The following is a 21,126-nucleotide window of genomic DNA, read 5'->3' as shown; positions in this document are numbered from 1 at the left end:
CATGGGCAACAATGCCACATAGATCTGTGGCTATTGGGGGTTTGTTTCATCCATGTTTACTTTACAGTTTGTTGGAAACTTTAAGAGGGAGGAAGATTGGGAGGGAGGGAAGGGAAGTGTTGGTGTGTGTGTGTGTGTGTGTGTGTGTGTTTACACTGTCTATTTCTTGTGATTTTTGGTAACTTGTGTCTTTCAAGGAATTGGCCCATTTTATCTATATTAATGCATTTATAGGCATAGAGTTATTTGTAGTGTTCCTTTATTATTTTTTAATATATGTTCGATCAGTAGTGATGTCTCCTCTTTCATATCTGATGTTGATAATTTGTGTCTTCTTCTTTTCTTGGTCAGCCTGACCAGAGCTTTATCAATCTTACTGATCTTTAAAAAAAAAAACAAACAACTTTTGATTTTATTGATTTTTCTCTTTTTCTATTTTCAATTTTATTAATTTGCTGCTCTAATCTTAATTTATTTTTTCTGCTAACATTTAATTTGCTCTTCTTTTTTAATTTTCTATAAGAGAAGCATAGGTTGCAGATTCCTTATTCCTTTTCTAATATATGCAGTTAATACTATACATTTTTTCTTCTTTTAATTAAATTTATTGGATTTTGAACAGGGATTATATTTAAGTTTTAGCAAAAACATGACTTATCAGGAAAGCTTCCTGAAAAAATGGGGTTCGTGGGACACATCAAAAGAAAAAAATTGCTGAATCATAGGGTTTATTTGACAGGGTAGGAAAAAACAACAGTCTAGGAGGGGAAGGAATAGTTAGAAGTTTATGTTTGTAAATGAAGTTCTGATGAAAGAAATGGCATTGAAGATAACCTGTAGGTTATCTCCCACTAAACAATTATGTATTTGTGTTCTATTTAAAATTTTTGGTTATGGTGATTATAATCTCTGCTGTTGCCACGGAAAAGTGTGTGACTGCACTGGACGTACTCAGATGCCATTTTAAAAGATACTGTCATGCTCCAGTCTGTTTCTAATGCCTGTCACCCACACAGTTTTCTCATTTTACTTACAGATGATATAGTTACCGATAAAGGAAAAGACTGTGTTTCTGTATTTTACTGATTCTTATGTTTTCTTTTCCTGCAGAAATGCTGAGTCGATTGTCAGGATTAGCAAATGTTGTTTTACATGAATTGTCAGGGGATGACACCGATCAGAATATGACGGCTTCCTTAGACTCCGTAAGTAGCTCGGGTCTGGATTAAACTGATGAGTATATGTTTCATGTTCTTCTGAGGAAAATAATTTAAGATAGAAGGGTTTGGGCAGCCTCCCGTGTGCTGCTAGGTAGAAGAGAAGATTAAGAAAAATTTGAGACTTTATGAATGGTCCTTTTCCTGTAGTTTATAGCCTAAGAGCCACTGATAGCAATCAAGTCCTGGATGAGAGTCATAAGATCTTTCACACTTGTCCCCCAGAGACTTGTTTAGTGTTACATTGTTTTAACTCCTACTTGGGTATATAGATTCCTTTTCTTTAGGAAGGATTTGAATGACAGATGGTGGAATTGGAGCTCCTTTCCTGTTTAAGAATATCTGTTTGGTATTGTAAATTTATCCATCACTTCTCTTATAGTTGGCATTGTATTTTCTGAGGGCCACATAAGGAATCAAAAGAAGTCCTTTAGTTTTCTGAAAAGACAAGCAGTATTGCCTAATGGTTAAGAGAATTTTATTCAACTACTCTCTTAATTTTAAATTTAAAATTTTGGGCGTAATAGTTTGTGATCTTTGCTTCCCCTTATTTTTCTCTTTGGTAAAATTAGAATAATAAAACTGTAAATAAGAATATTTGTAAAATGCTTAACATTTACAAAATACTTAACGTATTGTAATGGCTGTGATAACAGTTATTATTGGTTTAGAGTTGGATAATTTCCTAAGTAAGGATATGATTTGGGATAAGATGAAGTTGGAATGAAGGAACTCGTGTTTAGAAGTTGATACCTTTCCCCTGGTACATTGGCAATTTTTTTGTCTAAATGCTAGGAATTACCCCAAGAGTCTGATATGAAACTGAATGATAAAACTCAAGAGGATGTCCTGGAGCGCCTGGCTTATGCAGAGAGGTTGGTGGTGGAGCTAAAAGAAATCATTAGACAGAAGGATACTGAACTGCAGCAGAAAGATGAAGTTCTACAGGTACCATTGTTTTAACTTCTTTCTTGCTCAGTATTTACTAAAAGATTATTGGAGAATCTGATTCCTATTTCCCTGATACTATAAGATGATGCCTACTTTCGTTATGTGCTAGGTAAACGATGAGCAAACATATGTGTATTTGTCGTCATTATTCTCTGACAGGAAGAAAGAAAAGCTGCTGATAACAAAATTAAAAAGCTGAAACTTCATGCTAAGGCCAAATTAACTTCTTTGAATAAACACATAGAAGAAATTAAGGCACAAGGAGGGACTGGTCTGCCTACAGGACCTCAGTCAGAGGAGCAGCTCGCCAAGGTATGGTGACTTGGTACAGTACATATTTTCTGAGTGCAGAAAGCCTTCCAACGTGACAGATCTTTATTAATCATGTACTTAGGAAGCTAAAGTAATAAATACTAAAGTCTGTTCGTTCGTTCTTTCTTTCTTTCCTTCCTTCCTTCCTTCCTTCCTTCCTTCTTTCTTTCTTTCTTTGGATGGGGACAGGGAGCCAAGAAGACCTTTATTTTTTTTTCCACTTTTTTTTATTGTTGTTCAAGTGCAGTTTAAATGCTGTTCTTTCATATTGAACTTGCAGTGTATCTGGGCTACGGGCGACACGCAGGGCGAACAAAAGGTCAACAGAAAACACGGAAATGAAATGCCAGTTGTTACTTAGACTTTTAGAGAATTAAAAAGGCCTCTGGGAAGAAGTAAATACTGAAGTGAGGTTTTTAGATAGGAAAGGTACATAGCTTTTGGAGAAGTTTCATCATTGGTAAGAAGATTAAGCTAGCTGGTCTCTGTTTCTTCCAGCTCTGAAATTCTTTAAATCGGTGACTTAATACAGAATATCCTGTGTCCTTATATGGTAATACAGTAGTGGATTAAAATTCCATGCATTGTAGGCTGAATCATTTAGATTGCCTTGCCCCCCCATGAGGTGTGTTCTTTAGATTGATGACCACCACCAAGAAAACAGTTTCAGGTTGGAGGTAGAGAGAGGAGTAAGGAAAGTAGTGCCTTTTGAGGAATAGAGCATTGTTTTAATACTCGTTTTGATTCCTTTCTGAGTTTGCTATAGAATATATATGGAGGCTAATATATCACATGTACATACTACAGTTGGCCTAGACTTCACTTTGCATAAGAAATCTTTTTGTTTTCTTAATTTCATCCTACCTCATCCTTTGACCCACTAGTACTGTTATTCGCAATACCTAGTTCTTGGGAAATTAGGTTGTAATCGATTCTCTAGGTATAACCCTTGGGGAGCCTAGTCAACTCCCTAGTCAGTCATTCTTTTTGGGTCTGACGCTCTGAAAACATTACTTTTCCTGCATTGGTAGACTTACTAAACTTCTCAAAGCTTATTTTAGAAGGTTCTCTCATTTTTTTCATATTATTTCTTTGATTCTTCTTTTCTTACTTCTTGGTTTCTCCTCTGGTAATTCCTTCTCCTAGCAGCGGTAGCAGCAACTTCTCTCTAAGTTGCTTTGTTTCTTCTAACTTTCCTTTCCTCTGCTATGTTGTTACATTTTTAAATTACCCATTTTATAATCTGCCTTCTTTTTAAAGATGAGACCTTAAACAAATCAACATTTTACAACATCACTTCCCTTCCTCTGTTAAATTAAAGGGTTGGATTAAAAGATTTCAAAGCTCCAGCAGCCAATCAGAGCAGCCCTCTAACTGCTGTGCACGTCTCACAGAGCTCGGTATTCTGCGCAGACTATAGTTGAAGAAATGATGGCAATCTTCAGGCGCTTGACCAACTACTATGTGGAAAAAAGTATAAAATTATTCTGTGTAGTTCCAATAAGGAGACTAGGTTCATTTGGGGAAGGGGATGTGAATTTAAAGCAGGAAGGGCATGATCTGGTTCAGTCTAATGGTCTTTGGGGAAAAAAATAGACTGTTGAAAGATTTAGGTTTCCTTTCACTGGTTCTTTTATGACGTTTTGCCCCTCACTTTGCAGTTTTGGCCTCTGGTTCGTCAAGGCAGTGAGACTGAGTTTTCCCTTGAGTCCTGCATGACGCTGACTGGCTTTGCCCTCAGACTAAAAAACCATAGAAACGGGGAACTTGGTGCCACCTCTTCCAGCTGTCAACTCCCCTGCAGTATCACCGGCTTTTGGTTGCCCTCGTCATTTTCAGAGAGTTGTTTTTATTTCTTATTCAGACTTAGAACTGTTATCTGAGGAGGATGGGCCTTAGTAGGAGCCACTTGGCCCCACTGAAACTGGAAAACTCGAAGGTTTCTTCCTTGTTGTTAGGTCAGGTGTTATTTCTCACTCACATCAGTTTGATAAAACTATCATGAAATGGTTTTATAGGGCAAACTAGAGCCAAAGATCAAATGTATAGTGACTGCAATTTTTTAAAATAAATAACTTTATCTCTTATATTTTCAGCATGACAGGAGTTCCACAGAGGAAGAGATGGAAGTAGAAAAGATAAAACATAAACTGGAGGAGAAGGAGGAACTAATTAGCAGTTTGCAAGCCCAGCTTACTCAGGCACAGGCAGAGCAAGCTGCACAGGTAGGGGTGGCTGTCGCCTCATAACCATTATGTTAACAATCACTGAAGCCCATTGAATCATTATATGACAAATACATTTTCTAGGTGCCCAGTGGATATTTATCCATGTTATCTATTGATTTTCTTCCTTACTTTCCTTTCTTTCTTCCTAAGTCTGATAATTTTCCTTAACTTTTAAAAGGAGTCTTATCCTGGCCAGGTGGCCCAGTTAGTGGGAGTATCATCCTGTACACCAAAAGGGTGCGGGTTCAATCCCTGATCGGGCACATACCTGGGTCGTGGGTTCAATCCCTGATCATGGCATGTACAGGCAGCAGCCAGTGAATATTTCTCTCTCACATTAATGTCTCTCTCTTTCTTTTTCTTCCCCCCTTCTTCTGTCTCTAAAATCAATAAACATATCCTTGGGTTAGGATTTTAAAAAGTAATAATAAAAAAATAATAAAAGGAGTCTTGGTTCAGCGAAGCTTTTTTGACTTAACAGACCTGTCTCTTCTGTTGTTTTTGTGTTGTATTCGAAGATATGACTGTTGGATTTCTAAGATTTTCTTGCTTCCTTTCCCCTGTCCTTCACTTTGGTCTACGCCAATGTTGTAAGTCACATGTATAATTTTAAATTGTTAGTAGCTGCATTACAATAGGTTATGAAGAAACAGGTGAAATTAATTTAGCCCTGTATGTTCAAAATACTATACTTTCAAGATAATATAAACATCATTTTCTCCTATCCCACAATCAGATCTTTGGGAAATGGGCAAAGGGTGAGGGGAGGGCCAGAGATATTTGGGGACTGTTGGAGCAAGGGGGCTTACTTGCTTCTCGGTGCATAGCCTGGGCAAACTGCAACCCCTTTAGGAAAGTCAAATATTGAGAATATTCAGTATGCAGAGCAGCCAGCTGTGGCTTACTTGAACTGTCTGGAGGAGAGGTCTTGGCAAATAAGCCTGTGCTAGGATCTCAGGTTCCTGTGGCGTATGTTTGTCATCTAGGGAGTCCAGAATTTCGTACAGCACTATGGGGGATGAGGTCAGGGCAAGGAGGCTGCAAAATAGGACATCTGTGTGACTGGAGTGTAAAGTAAGGCCTGCCATTTCAACAGTGGGTCCACGCTGGAAATGGGCAGGACCAGCCTCACTCACTGCAGCGGGACACCCATCCCGTGGAGACAGGCCAGATCAGAGCCTGTCAGTGCTGCAACACTCTGCCTCCGATCTGCAAGAACTCAGCCTCTGGAGAGGCGCTCATCAGCATGAGGGAGAAAAAAGATGTAATTTACTGAGATTAAATTCTGAAGCAACTGAGATAATACCTAAAAAGCTTTGGCTAAAATTGGAAGACTTAAGTTATGTTCATTTATGAGTTGAAGAGAGACCTGTTCTGTTGAATAGGCTCAAAAGCAAAATGAGAGTCCTTAGAAATTGGTTACTGTTTTTTGTACTTTTGAATTATGGCATGTCTTAACAACCCTACTGTATTTTTAATAATTCAGTAATTCAACAAGTATTTAATGGTCATACACTATATACTATGGTCATACACTGTATACTAGTTATTCTGCTTACACTTCTTGATGATGTTTTCAAAGCCCTATCTGACACTCTCCCTGTAACTGTATACTCCCCAGGAGACGCACGCACGGCCTCCTAAAGCCCAGCTTCTGGAAACCTAATCCTGCCTTTCCTCACAGCAGAGGGTCCTTATCCCTCATGATCTCTTCTTTAATACTGTTTTTCTGGATATTTTCATTATGATTTTTCAGGCAATTGACTTAACAGGTGTGGTAGGCCTATATATAAAAATCTATGTGGTGTAAGTTGGAAGTTTCTACTGAATCTCATTTCCCTTTGCATTAGGCCTGTGGTGGCCCCACCTCCTGTCCGGGACGTCAAGGCTAAAGCACTAGATAGACACTTCTTCATAATGTAACTCAAAGTTGGAAAAGGAAAAGAAAATATTTTTGTGTCATTTTACATTTCTTTGTGCACTAAGTCTGAAATTTCATGTATATTTTACATTACATCAGAATTTGGATGCTACATTTTCACTGGGAATAACTTACCTGTGTTTTGATTTTATAAAATTTCCAGTTGAGAAAATAGATCCGTTAGTTAAGTTGTTCCAAACATACCTATAAGTTTTCCCATTACTGAACTGAGGGTTGAAATATCATTTTCCTTTAGTATTTGCATCTACATTGAGAAACTTGTTCATTACTTTTAGGAGAATAATTGGACTTTGAAAAGTATATAAATTTCAAAGCTACATCTGTGAGAAATGAAAGCATATGTTCATACAAAGACTTTGATGTAGGTGTTCATAGGAGCTTTACTTGTATTAACGGAAAACTTGAAACAGTTCATATGTCTATCAACAGATGAATGGTTCAACTGTGGTACATCTTCATAATGCAGTACTCCTAGAAATAAAGTGGAATGAATTGTGTGTCAGCACTGTGACTTCATTTTAAACTTAAAAATGTGTCTATACTGCCCTGGCCGTTGTGGTTCAGTTGGTTGGAGTGTCTTCCCGTAACTGAAGGGTTGTGGGTTCAATTCCCAGTCAGGGCATATGTCTAGGTTGCATGTTTGATCCCTGGTCTGGCGTATCTGATCCCCGGGCCAGGCACGTAAGGGAGGCAACCAATTGCTGCTTCTCTCTCGCATCAATGTTTCTCTCTCTCCCTTCCTGTCTCTCTCCTTCTCTCTCTAAAATGCAATGAAAAAATATCCTTGGGTAAGGATAAAAAGAAGTGACTATATTTATTTTTACACTAGAAAAATAATTCAATTATAATTAAAATAGTAAGTATTTATATGTCATTTTAATTACCAGTGATGATTTTCATAGGTATCAACTGTTACTCAGACTCTGCATAGAGCATTCAAATAAACACATTACAGTGTTCTATAGATTTGTAGAAGAGATATCATTCAAACTGAATCCGTTCGCACCAACTAGATAGGAGGTGTATTTATTATAACACTAGGAACAATATGCACACTTATTACTTGCAAGACAATTCAAAAGTACCTTATGTAATTTAGTAAAATGAAATGTACTCGTATCAAAACAGTTATATTTAATAGAAAAATATTCTATTTCTTTGGTTTTTAAATTTAAATTAATTAAAATTAAATAATGTTAGTAATTAAATTCCTTTTTCACATTAAGCATATTTCAAGCCTTTCGTAGCAATATATGGCTAGTCGGTAATCAGTGACTGAAGTACTGAAGAATGTATAGACCTTTTTTTCTGTTTGGGTTATCTCTATTCTGCTCAATTTTTATTTCATTCCTAGACATAACTGTTTAGTGCAGGTCCATTTCTTGGAAGGCAGCTCTGCTAAGTCAGTTTTGAGAGTTCAGAGGAGCAAGATTGTTCTAGTCTTTTAATTCTTTCTGTGGACCCCTTGCATTTATCCAATATTGGAGAATGATCAGATCCTGCCCATTGAAGCTGCTGCTCTAAGATTGGACAGTTGTGTTTTCCAGTGAATGCTTATTGGCTCTTTAGGGGTTTTCCTCTTCTCAAGGCCATCAGATGTTTCTCGGTTGCTTCCTCTCGCACAGACTCTAATACCATGCAGGTCTTGTGCCTTTTGGTAGATTGTCCCTGCCTGCTTGTATTCAGTGTTTGTGGACTGCCTTCCTAGTTGTACTATAAGTATTGTCTAGGTTTTGGGTTTTGCTATCTAGGTGTACTGTCTCTTTCAATGTGAGAGACATTGTGAAGTGCTGATATTGCTTCTGTCCTCTGAAAAATAGTTCGTATTTTTTAAAAAACTGCAGTATATGCAATTCCCTTTTGTGTTAAGTGGAAATTAGAAGGATAATGGTATGTATTTAGGGCAGATGGGAAAGGGAGGTGAAAAAATTGAGAATGCTAATTCTTTTGATTAAATAAATATTTTTTCCTTCTGTGTCTTCAATTTTACAAGAGTTCAACAGAGATGGAAAAACTTTCAGTGATGAAGCAACAACTCCAAGAGAAGGAGGAGCTCGTTAGTACTTTGCAAGCCCAGCTCAGCCAGACACAGGCAGAACAAGCTGCTCAGGTAGGGTGGGAGGTACCTCCTAATCAGTAGGATAAAGAATCATAGAAGTCTAATGGGTTATTACATGATAAGGCAATTCAGACACTCACTTTTAGAAAGAATAAAGCTAAGAGTGTCACACTAGAAATTAAAAAGATATGTTGTTATTAGAAGTGGATTTACCTTGATTAATTTGCCATAGCTTAATTGATACTTGTTTCTTAGTTCTACAGGCCCAGAGATTTGAGATTTGAGTTTAATAGCACACAGAGATTCAGTCTCTTAGGAATGAGCTCATGCTAAGTTCAAAAGAGACTGATAGATAAACTAAAAGAAATACAAATGATTATGTCTGTTCTTTACCTTAATAAAATTTCATTGGGAAGTTAAATTATAACCAGAAGGTTACTTAATGAGTGTGTAATATGAGAAAGTGATACAGGTCATGTGATTTAGTATTAAATGGCACTAGTATGTGACATTTTTCATATTTTTTTCTGCTACCAGGACCAGACTATTTGGACTGACGTCCTCAACTCTTTCTCTTTTTCTAAATTTCCATTTTGACCACCTGCCCCCATATTTTTCCTTTGGGAATGCTTTTGACTCCTGACACATTTTTTTTTCCTGAAGTGCCTTCGAACAGTACTTAATCTCATCCATGAGGTGTTTGCTTCATTGATAACTTGCAGTATTAGAGATGTTTTCTGTCTGTGGATGGTTTACTGCTATGTATACAGTTAAAATTGTATTTCCTGGAATCCTTACTTTTACCTATTAGCTTTTATTGTGCCCTTTTTGTATTACAAACACTATATGCAATTTAGGATGGAAAAATACAAAATGTGAATTTGCCTACAAGTGACTTAAAACATTGGGAGTCAAGATTTATAAACATATTAACAGGTCCATCCTAATGCAAGTCATTCCAAATAAGTGCATAGCCACAGCAATGCAGACTGAAAGTGTTTTGAGAGGTGAAAGTGGTTACTTTCAGTGTGACAACCAAAGAAGATTACATGGAAAAGTTAGATTTAGGCAAAATTGTGATAGATAGGTATTACTCTAGAGAGGGTGGGGAAAGGTATTCCATTTGTGGAGAATGGTGTGAGCACAGTCTCAGAAAGGAAAAAGAATATGGTACTTTCACAGGAAAGGATGTGTAGATGTGTTTGACTAATGAAGGACTCCAGTGCCTGTACATTTGAAACACAGTATTCTAAGTTCATAGTGATGTTAGAATTCAGATAGTCGCAAAAATTTTGAAGATTTTTGTCCTACATAGAAGGAAAGCCAAGGTCAATTCAAGGTGTCACAAATTGAGGAATCTGCAGTAGTTGACCATTGCAGAATGGGCATCCTGAGAATTTGTGTGCATGCTCAACCAGAGATCTTAACGAAATGAATAAGCAGGCGCGCACACGCACACAAGACCTCCAAACAAAACAACGCTGATACTGAGCAGCTCACAGTCGGTCCATTTATTTCCATTGCATTTTGTTAAGAGCCAGTTACAAATGAGGGTGATTTCGAAGCCTTCAAATAATGAACAGCTGAAAATAGCTATTTGGGGAGGTGGTGTTTGTTTGGAAATACACAGAATTTTTTGGTAGAAGCAATTCTTTGAAAACAAGTCTAGAAAGAAAGAATTCTATTTTCAGTTGCAGAGAATCTTGAATAAAAGATCCATAGTTTGAAGTTTGTCTTAGAGAATTTCATTGAAAGTTTTTGAACATGAGTGTGATACTGCAAGTAGCGTCTAGGGCTTAACAGAAATCTAACTTCACTTTTATGTTTAATATTCTAATCTCCTTAAAACTTCAAAAATATGTACCTGTTTTATACTTAAACATTTCTAGCAACCATGCAAATGTAGTTTTCAATCAAGATTTATATTTAGGCTGACTTCTGAATTGATTATCTGGTGACGATAGGCTTACTGTCACATTTGGAAGTTGCTGTCAGGCCTGTCTTCTAATGTTATCAACTTTGACATTCAAAGTTTAACTTAAAAAACCTATTGTCTATCAATTTTCAGTGTCTATCTTTGGAGAATAGTCTATGAGTTTTGTTTGTGATATTTGGGGAGTGTAACTTGTATAGTTTCTCTGGTGTGTGTCTTTAGTTGAGTTCCATGCAGCAGGTGGTCCGAGAGAAAGATGCCCGCTTTGAAACACAAGTTCGTCTTCATGAAGATGAGCTTCTTCAGTTAGTAACCCAGGCAGATGTGGAAACAGAGATGCAACAGGTGTGTTGCTAAAACTTAGTAGAATGACTGTCATTTTAGTTAACATTTAATTAAACGGTAACAGCCACTTTTTCACCATTACCCACTGCTCTTCACATGGTCTTAGTGTGCTCCTTAATTGGCTTCTTTTCGGTGTTCCTGTCTTCTGTTGCATATTGATTATTTATTTTTTCTTATCTTTACCTTGCCTCTTTAACCGGGTTGTCGGTACTCAAAAGCTGAGCTTAATTGGCAAATGTATGTGGTGGTCAGACATTGGTTCCTCTTTCATTTGCTTTCACGGATACTACCTCTGTGCATTAAAAACCTGGTCCAAATCTTCAAATCAATGAAACCAGTTTTAAAGTTTCAAAAATTAAAAGATGAAGAAGATTGATTTTGAAGCCATGAAGTCTTATTAAATCAATATTTTAAAAAATTTCATTGGTTTATTTTGAAAATTGGCTTCATTGTTGTTGAGCTTTTCATCTACTAACTCAAAGATAATTTGTTTCTGTTTAGTGTGTAGTGCAGTGTGGTACCTGAAGGTGCTCCAGCGGTCTCTCATGATTGATTCATTTCATTGTTTTTGAGTGAAAATATCTTCCAAGTTCAAGCAGTCCTTCAGAAAACACCACTAAATGAGGTTTAGAATATAACACTTTTTAAAGTAGAATATTAATGTACACATGCATCATGCATCATGGATTTACTCATTCAGCAAATGTTTATTGAGTGCATGTCCCGTGCATGACACTAGAAGAGAAATGGTTCTTGCCTGCAGAGAATATTCTCTTTGGTGAGTGAGATGTACATTTACTTAGATTATTTAGGTATAGGCCATAGACTGTATTATTTAAAAAGTAGATATATGGGGGAAGGGGGGAGGGGTAAAAAAAAAAAAAAAAAAAAAGTAGATATATGTCATTTTCTTTAATAATTAAAAAGGCTCCCTAATTCAGGGACTTGCTCGCGTCTCCGTTTGATGGTTATCAGTGCTCCGGACGAGAGAGTTTTGGAGATTCTTTCTTGCTGCGGATGGGGAGCATGGCATGCTGGTGTCCCACTCTTTAATCTTCATCCTCAACATCCAAAAATCTTAAGTGCACAAATCTACATGACATTTTGAAAGGTAAGCAGGCGATAGTGCTCATTTGTTAGCACATTAAGTCTAAAACATTTTTTCCCCAGAAATTGAGGGTGCTACAGAGGAAGCTGGAAGAACACGAAGAAGCCTTGTTGGGCCGGGCTCAGGTTGTGGACTTGCTGCAACAGGAGCTGACAGCTGCCGAACAGAGAAACCAGGTACTTACTGCCTTATGATACTTACTGTCTGCCCTGGGAGTACTCATTTCTACTGTAGTTTTCAGGCAGCATATATGAGATTTTTGTTAGAAGTTTTCAGAGAAATGATGGCATTTCTTCATTCTTTCAACAAATTCCCTATGGTGGTAATGCGTTATAAGCCAAACAGATACAGGTCTGTTTTGTCTCTTGAGAAGCTTACATTCCACATCTTTCATTGCTGCTCTTTTCCTTTGGGATTTTAGATCTAGGGTCCTAGTTTCTCTAAGAGTGTCATATTTTCCTCTGGTGAGTTGATTTTCTGTCAGTTTACCTCTTCTCTTGTCTTGACTGGTTCTTGTGCCTTACGTACTGTCCCTTCTCTGCTAGCTTTTGCTGGGTGACTTTCTGTGGGATTGACGTAATCCCACCATGCAGTATTTCTGTCAGTCTAAAGGAGATCGAGGATGCTGATGTTCTAAGATCTTAAACTCAAGTCTCCCATCCCCTGACTGTAACCCATCTTGTTGTTCTCTTTCTTAGACTGTCCTGACCTTCCTTTTCATTGAGGTCCCTTCATCCTTTCAGTTTGTTCCTCTAGTATTGTTAGGTTTTTTTTGGCCCCTCTTTTCTGCCTATCTGGTATAGACCCATGTTTAGCTATTTGGGCACTCTTTTTTATTTTTATTTTTTATTTTTGTAAAAGATTTGTATTCATTTATTTTTAGAGAGGGGAAGGGAGAAAGAGAGGCAGAGAAACATCAATGTGTGGTAGCCTCTCGTGCGCCCCGTAAAGGGGACCTGGCCTTCAACCCAGGCATGTGCCCTCACCAGGAATCTAAGCAGCGACCCTTTGGTTTGCAGGCCAGTGTCCAAGCCACTGAGCCACACCAGCTAGGGCTGGGCACTCTTTTTTTAATTATATTTTTAATTATGCTATTACAGTTGTTTTGATTTTTTCCCCCCTTTTCTCCCCTCCACCCAGCACACCCAGTCCCTCAGGCAATCCCCACACCATGATTCATGTCCATGGATCCTGGGTATAAGTTCTTTGGCCACTCCATTTCCTACACGGTACTTTACACCCCCATGGCTATTCTGTAACCTCCTATTTGTACTTCTTAATCCCCTCACCTCTTCACCCATTCCCCCCACACCCCCCTTCCATCTGGCAACCATCAAAACACTCTCCGTATCCATGATTCTGTTTCTGTTCTTCTCCTTTGCTTAGTTTGTTTTATAGATTCAGTTGTTGATAGATATGGATTTGCCATTTTATTCCCATAGTTTTGATCTTCTTTTTCTTAAATAAGTCCCTTTAACACTTCATATAATAATGGTTCAGTAATGATGAACTCCTTAAGTTTTTTCTTGTCTGGGAAGCTCTTTATCTGCCCTTTGATTCTAAATGATAGCTTTGCTGGGTAGAGCAATCTTGGCTGTAGGTCCCTCCTTTTCATGACTTTAAATATTTCTTGCCAATCCTTCTTGCCTGCAAAGTTTCTTTTGAGAAATCAGCTGACAGTCTTTTGGAAACTCCCTTGTAAGTAACTTCTTTTCTCTTGCTGTTTTTAAGATTCTCTCTTTGTCTTTAACCTTTGGCATTTTAATTATGATGTGTCTTGGAGTGGGCCTCTTTGCATCCATCTTGTTTGGGACTCTGTGCTTCCTGGACTTGTGTGTCTGTTTCTTTCACCAAATTAAGGAAGTTCTCATTCATTATTTTTTCAAATAGATTTCCAATTTCTTGCGCTCTCTCTTCTCCCTCTGGCACCTCTGTGATGTGAACGTTGGACTTCTTGAAGTTGTCCCAGAGACTGCTCATTCTACCCTCATTTTTTTTGAGTATATTTTCTTCTTGTTATTCTGATTGGTTGTTTTGGGTTCCTTATGTTCCATATCATTGATTTGGTTCTTGGCTTCATCCACTCTCCTGTTGTTTCCCTGTAAATTGTTCTTTATTTCAGTTAGTGTATCCTTCATTGCTGACTGGATCTTTTTTACACTGCTGAGGTCCTCACTAAGTTCCTTGAGCATCCTTATAACCATGTTTTGAACTTTGCATTTGATATTGTTTATCTCTCTTTTGTTTAGGAGTTTTGATCTGTCATTTGGGCCATGTTTCTCTGTCTCCTCATTTTGGCAGCCTCCAGGTGTTTGTTTCTATGTAGGTAGAGCTGTTTTGTCTCTGTGTCTTGGTAGTGTGGTTTGTTGTAGTAGGCGTCTTATAGGGTCCAGAGGCACAGCCTCTTCTATCACTTTAGCTGGGTACTCTAGGTGCGCCCTTCATGTAGGCTGAGTACACCCTCTTCTCAGGCCAGTCACCTATAAGGACTGGCTGTGACCACTTGCCACCAGCCTCTACCCTCTATGGAGGATCAGCTGTGCAGGGGCAGGGTAGTGGTGCTCTGATGTGGTCTGTAGCTGTCCACTGGGTGGGCTGGCCCTAGGTCAGGGGTGTCAAACTCATTTTCACCTGGGGCCACATCAGCCTCACCTTTGCCTTCAAAGGGCTGAATGTAATTTCACCTCCTTAACAGTTAAGGAGTAGTTACATTTATACAGTCCTAAAATTACATTTGGCCTTTTGAAGGCAACCATGAGGCTGATGGTGGCCCCAGGTGAAAATGAATTTGACACCCTTGCCCTAGGGTTTCTCAGGTAGTGCAGGCTGAGGTCAGCCCCTACCTGTGTTTTGCCCGGGGCTATCCTCCCTGAGCTACAGAGCAATCTGAGGTGGTTGCTACTTGTGCTGGGCTTGGCGATTCCCAGGTGAAGCCAAGCTATGAATCCAAGTTGGCTGCTGCTAGTGCTGGGCCTGGGGCTCATTGAGGCCAGCTCTTGCTTGTTTGAGAGCAGTTAGGCAGTTGTGGAGCATGAGCCAAGACCTGCCATTCATATGGAAGGCAGCTTGGTTTCTCTCAGTATGCCACTGGTGCCTTTCAGGCTGCTAGCCCAGTGCTGGAGCTCAGAAGGAGTGAGTGTGACTAGGTGAGTCTGTGTGTGGCTTCTTTAAGAGGAACTTCTTGGGGCTACAGGATTTTCTTCCACCGACAATCCCCACTGGTTTTTGCACCCAGAAGTTATGGGGTCTTACCTTCTTGGCACTGGAATCCTGTGCTGGGGGGCCTGGTGTGGGGCTGGGACCCCTCGCTCCCAAGATATCCCTCCCAAATTTTTATCTACCGCACATGGGTTTGGAACCAGCCTGTTCTGCATCTGTGCCCCTCCTGCCAGTCTAGATGGGTGTGGTCTCTAATTCCGTAGTTGTCATCCTTCCATTCAACTCGATTTCTGGCATTTCTGAGTGATGGTTGTTCTATATTGTAGTTGTAATTTTGATCTGGTTGTGTGAAGAGATGAGCCATGTCTTCCTGTGCCACCATCTTGACTGCAGGACCTGGGTTACAGCCCTTGGATTCCCTGTGTCCCTGGCCTGTCCCACTCAGAAATCCACATTGTATTATAGAACTGGTGCCTCAGGTCACATTTTCTGCTTGTTCACCTGGGTGCAGTTTGCTGTGGAGAAAGTCAAGTATCTCCTTTTTTCTTAACTTTCAACTCTCCTTAACAAGGACTTTCTTGCATAGAAACATGTTCCCTTCTTTCCAGTCCTAACAAAAACTATAACCTGACTCTGAGGTCTCGGCTGTCATCAGATAATGAGATTCAAATCCTTGTTATGCCCCTCACTGGATACGTACCATGTAGATAGTTACACATAGATGACTTTTGGTAAATTTCCCTTCTTCTCTGCTCCTTCTCTACTCCTTATATGTATCTCTTTCATGGCCTCTCTTATTTCGCATCATAATGCTTTGTTTAAGTGTGACTCTCCCTCTGAACTCTGAGTTCTTTGAGAGCAGGGACTGGATTCATTTATTTGTTCATTTCAGTACTCAAAATACTATATACTGTGCTGGAGAGCAATGATGATAAAACAGACGCAATTCCTTCTCTTGCTAAATTTTATTTTGGGAGAGACAGAAAGGAAAAGACAATAAATATATACAGTTATATGTTTATATATACAAAAAGACAATAAATATATACAGTTACTGTATATATTTGGGTCCAAATAATGGCACAAATAAATGCAAACTTCTCAAAAGTAGCAAGAAGCAAAAATAGAGGGTCAAACCTACATAGTTGTCTAGCCCCATGCTTCACTTCGCTATGCTTATTAAAATGAATTCATGTTTATTGAAAGGATTTGTGGTTCATGAGGCTTGTCTTTTTTTCTTAGATTCTCTCTCAGCAGTTAGAGCAGGTGGAAGCTGAGTATAATACTTTAAGAAACACTGTGGAAACAGAAAGAGAGGAGTCCAAGATTCTAATGGAAAAGATGGAACTTGAAGTGGCAGGAAGAAAATTATCCTTCCATAACCTGCAGGATGAAATGCATCACCTACTGGAACGGCTTGAGCAGGCAGGTCAAGTCCAGGCTGACCTTCAGTCCCGGTACAGTGCTTTGGAGCAGAAGCACAAAGCAGAAATGGAAGAGAAGACTTCTCACATTTTGAGTCTTCAAAAGACTGAGCAAGAACTACGGTCTGCCTGTGATACTCTAAAGGATGAAAATGCAAAGCTCCTCCAAGATAAGGGTGAACAAGTACTTCATTCAGCCCAGGCCATTCAAGAGCTGGAAGGTCAGTGTTTGATTGTTTTTGAGGCCCACTTGTCTAGTACTTGAGTGTTTCCACTTCAGAATTCTAGGGTGAATTTAAGGGGGAAATGAAAAATGACTTTTTAAAAAATGCCTAGGCTTGCTTTATTTTACCTTTGAAGCAAGTGGCTTACTGAGTTGCCTTTTGGTCTTGGGAGCATTTAAACAGTTTTAAAAAGTGCTGTCATTGGCACCACAAGTTTAAATTAAGATAACTAGAGTAAATGGCATATAATGTATCCGTGGAAAATAATAACTCACTAAATTTCAGACTTGAGGCAGAGATCATTTCTATTTATTTTCTTTTTTTTAGATCAACTCGAGCAAAAATCCAAAGAAATTAGCCAATTTCTAAATAAACCAACCTTGCAGAAAAATGAAACAGCATGTCAGACTTCTTTCCCAGATATTGATAATGAGGGTGCACAGGTAATTAAATGTATACTTCTTATGAATATGATCTTTTTGTCTTTGGGTGTTCTAATGAGAGTTTATTCCATAAAGAGGTATAAGCCTTCTGTCTTCTATGCCTCATAAAATGCATTTTTGAAAGGAATCAGGAAAGACATTAATTTCATGTCTCACAATGAATAATGAGAAAAAAGTAGATAACAAGCACCATGATCTCAGAAGCCTTTCCAATTCTAAGGTCTGAGAAATCTGTATTGGAGATGAATCTTTATTTTTTAACCTATCAGTTTTCTCAGTTGAGAAGGCAATTTTGTTTCTGGTAGATTTGATCAGGTTTAATGTATACAAACCCAAATTTATAAGTTTATTATAGAAATCACAATGCTCCCATTAATTAATTAACAGTAAAACATTTAATTACCAAGTAGCTGTTGATTGACCTGTATATTTTTCCTTCTATAAAAATCTCTGTGGGAAGTTAGCTTATAATTACCAGAAAGCTCCTAATTGAGCAAGAATATCAGAACAACGGGAGTTAGTTTGATGATCTTACTTAGCTAATGTCAAAGTAGGATAAGTGGAAACGTTCATCTCCATTATAAAGTTACACCTTTCCAAACTGCCAGGCATATTGGCCACCAGAGTCCTGTGTTTCCTGGGTGGTCCTGTCTACTCATAAAAGTTTTTATTTTCTGGTTTCTAGCATCTAGGCTTTCCCATCTCTTCTATTCTTTCATTTTCAACTTTCCCTTCAATGTTTTGTTAAGCCATTTTCAACAATTCAAAAAAATTTAAAGAAACTCACAGTGAACGTGTGTATATCCACCTTCTAGATTCTCTCACTAACATTTTACTGTACTTGCTTTACCAAATATCCATTTATCCATCTATCAATTTACCTTAATTTTTTTATCCATTTCACAGTAAGTTGTAGACATTGGTACATTTTCTTCTAAATATTTCAGCATGCTTGTCATTGATTAGATTTTAATACTTGTTTGAGGTTCTTTTGAAGATCTACAAAACATGATGTGTACAAATATTAAATGTACCATTCATTGAGTTTTGTTGAACGCACATACCTGAAATCCTTATCAAGATATATTATTACCATCATCCCAGAAAATATCTTCATACTTTCTTTAATTGAATTTATTGGAGTTACATTGGTTAATAAAATGTATACAGTTTCAACTCCTACACCTTTAAGGTCGGTCCCGCCCTTCCTTTCCAGAGGCAACCAGTGCACCATTTTTTTCACTGTCGATGAATTGTGCCTGTTTTACAACATCATATTAATGTAATCATACATATATCCTCTTTTGTGGAAAGCTTCTTTCACTTAGCATATTTTGAGTTTCATACATATTGCTCCTTTATTATAATTCTTTTTTATTGCTGAAAAGTATTCCATTCTAAGGATATGCTGCGTTTACCTTTTGCATGATTGGGCTATAATTTCCTTGATAATTTCAAGTTTTTTGAACTTTATTTTCATTTATCTATTGACTTATTTTCCTTTTAAACAGTTCAAGTAGAGGTAAAATTGTCATTAATAATATGCACACTTTTAAAGTGTACAATTTGATAAATTTTGGCGTATGCATTAAACCATCACTGTAATCAAGAATATGAACATTTTCATTATCATGCCCCCTTTTAATTTCTTCCTCACATCTCCCCCTACCCAGGTAACCAGGTAATGGTTTTCTATCATTATAGATTAGTTTGTGTCTTTTTAGGATTTTATATAATTTGTAGATACTCTCAACTTTTTCTGGGTTTTTTTTCAGCATATTTATTTTGAGACTCATCCTATAATGTATGTAGCAATAATTCACCCCTTTATAGTATTGAGGATATCATACATACCACAATTTGTTTATCCATGTATTGTTGGGCAGATTTGGGTAGTTGACAGTTTTGGGCAATTACAAATCTTCTATGAACGTTCTTTTACAAATCTTTGTTTGAACCGATACTTTCTTAATTCTTGGTAAATACTTGGAAGTGGAATGTCTGGGCCACATGGGAGCTATTTGGGAGTTTTTGAGACACTATCAGACTGTTTTCCAAAGTGGTTGTATCGTTTCACTTTCCCACTAGCAGTGGATGAGAGTTTCAGGGATAAACCTCACTTGGTACATTATCCTTCTATTTTGTTAGATTCAGTTTGCTAAAATTTTATTTTAAAATTTTGCATTTATGTTCATGAGGAATATTAGTTTGCCTATAGTTTTCTGTAATATCTTTTTCTGGTTTTTCTGTGTGATTCATACTAGCCTTTTGGAATGAATTGAGAAGTACTCCTATCGCTTCAGTTTTTTAAAGGTTTTGTGTATACTTGGTATTATTTTTTTCTTAAGTTTTTTTTTGTGTGTGAAAATTCACCAGAGAAGCCAGTTAGTTTTGGAGTTTTCTTTGTGGGAGCATATTTTTGTGTAAATTTTATTTGTTTAGTATTGGGTTGACGAAAAAGTGTTTTTATTTTTTCCGTATGATGACTCTAGTAGCACTTAATTGTCTTTAACTTCATTTGAAACAATTTTGTTAATTTATATTGTGACAGCTGTCATATCAACATGCATTTAAAAAATACATTGAACTAAAAAAAATCAATTGGTGACTTTTTAGGCAGCCATTTTAATATCGAAGATGGGAGAAAGTACACAACATTTTTGGCTTATTGTGCTTCATGATTTCAAGAAAGGTGAAAATGCAACTGAAATACAAAAAAGGTTTGTGCAGTGTATGGAGAAGGCACAAACGTGTCAGATGTGTTTGCATAGTTTCTTGCTGTATTGACATTTTGGCCAAATAATTCTTTGCTGTGAGGCTGTCTTATGCATTGGAAGATATGGGAGCTATTTGGGATGTTTAGCAGCACCCCTGGCCTCCACCCACTAGACGCCAATGGCTGGAGATAGCTGACATACTCAAAATATCCTAATCAATGAAGTTATTGGTGAAAATGAAAAATGTATTTTTTATTTTACAGAAAAAAAACCATACAGACTTTTTGGCCAACCCACTAGCTACATGGCTGTCAGGTCATCTGTTTGTTCTTCAGTGAGCTTTGGTGTTTGTATATCTCTTGTAGGGTATTTGCCCATTTAATCGAAAGTCTCAAACTTATAAGTATAAAGTAATTCATCATAGTCCCTCATTATCCTTTTGATATCACTTGAATCTGTAGTGATGTCACCTGTCCCATTCCCAGTAATGGTAGTTCGTGTTTTCTTTCTGGTACAGGTTAGACTGACCAGAGGTTTAATGACTTTACTGATATTAAACAGACAGATTTGGCTTATATTGATTCGCTGTTTTCTTTTTTCTATTTTCCATTTTATTGATTTATACTTTGATCTTTGCTATTTCCTTTCTACTGTTTACTTTGGATTTGATTTTTTCTTAGCTTCTTAAGGTGTAATCTGAGACCATTAGTTTGAGACCTTTATTATTTCTGATATAGGCATTTTATAATACACATTTCCCCCAAAATCTGCCTTAGCAGCATCCCATGAATTCTGGTGTATTTTCATTTTCACTCATTTCAAAATACAAATATACCTTTTGATTTCTTCTTTGCCCTCTGGGTTATTAAGTTTCCGAATATTTGTAGGTGATATGCCTAGAGGTCTTTAATTCCAGAGTCCCTATTTTATATAACTTGAGTCTTTTAGAATTGATTGAGACTCGTCTTATGGCCCAGAATGTTATTTTTTTTGCTATATGTCCCATAAGCACTTGAAAATAATGTGTAGTCTGCTTGTTGACTGACACATTTCGTAAATATCAG

The 21,126-nt window shown here is 37.6% G+C and overlaps 1 protein-coding gene across 6 annotated transcripts in view; it reads left to right on the top strand.

Annotated features, from left to right (window-relative positions):
- Positions 1-21,126, top strand: part of GOLGB1 (golgin B1) — an 87,468-nt gene that overhangs the window by 16,285 nt on the left and 50,057 nt on the right. For 3 of the 6 annotated variants that reach the window (XM_024578014.4, XM_024578017.3, XM_024578013.3), the window contains exons 2-10: positions 1,111-1,205; positions 2,013-2,165; positions 2,328-2,480; positions 4,577-4,705; positions 8,644-8,760; positions 10,865-10,987; positions 12,158-12,271; positions 16,497-16,899; positions 17,230-17,345. In XM_024578014.4, the coding sequence (XP_024433782.2) occupies positions 1,113-1,205; positions 2,013-2,165; positions 2,328-2,480; positions 4,577-4,705; positions 8,644-8,760; positions 10,865-10,987; positions 12,158-12,271; positions 16,497-16,899; positions 17,230-17,345 (1,401 nt within the window). In that variant the 5' untranslated portion in view covers positions 1,111-1,112. The remainder of the gene's footprint in view (positions 1-1,110; positions 1,206-2,012; positions 2,166-2,327; positions 2,481-4,576; positions 4,706-8,643; positions 8,761-10,864; positions 10,988-12,157; positions 12,272-16,496; positions 16,900-17,229; positions 17,346-21,126) is intronic. The other 3 variants (XM_024578015.3, XM_024578016.3, XM_024578019.3) reach the window with 3 other exon arrangements.

Source organism: Desmodus rotundus, chromosome 2 (genome assembly GCF_022682495.2).
Source record: "Desmodus rotundus isolate HL8 chromosome 2, HLdesRot8A.1, whole genome shotgun sequence".
Classification (NCBI taxonomy): domain Eukaryota; kingdom Metazoa; phylum Chordata; class Mammalia; order Chiroptera; family Phyllostomidae; genus Desmodus; species Desmodus rotundus.
Note: the sequence above shows the minus strand (reverse complement) of the source record. Positions and strands in the feature narration are given on the sequence as shown.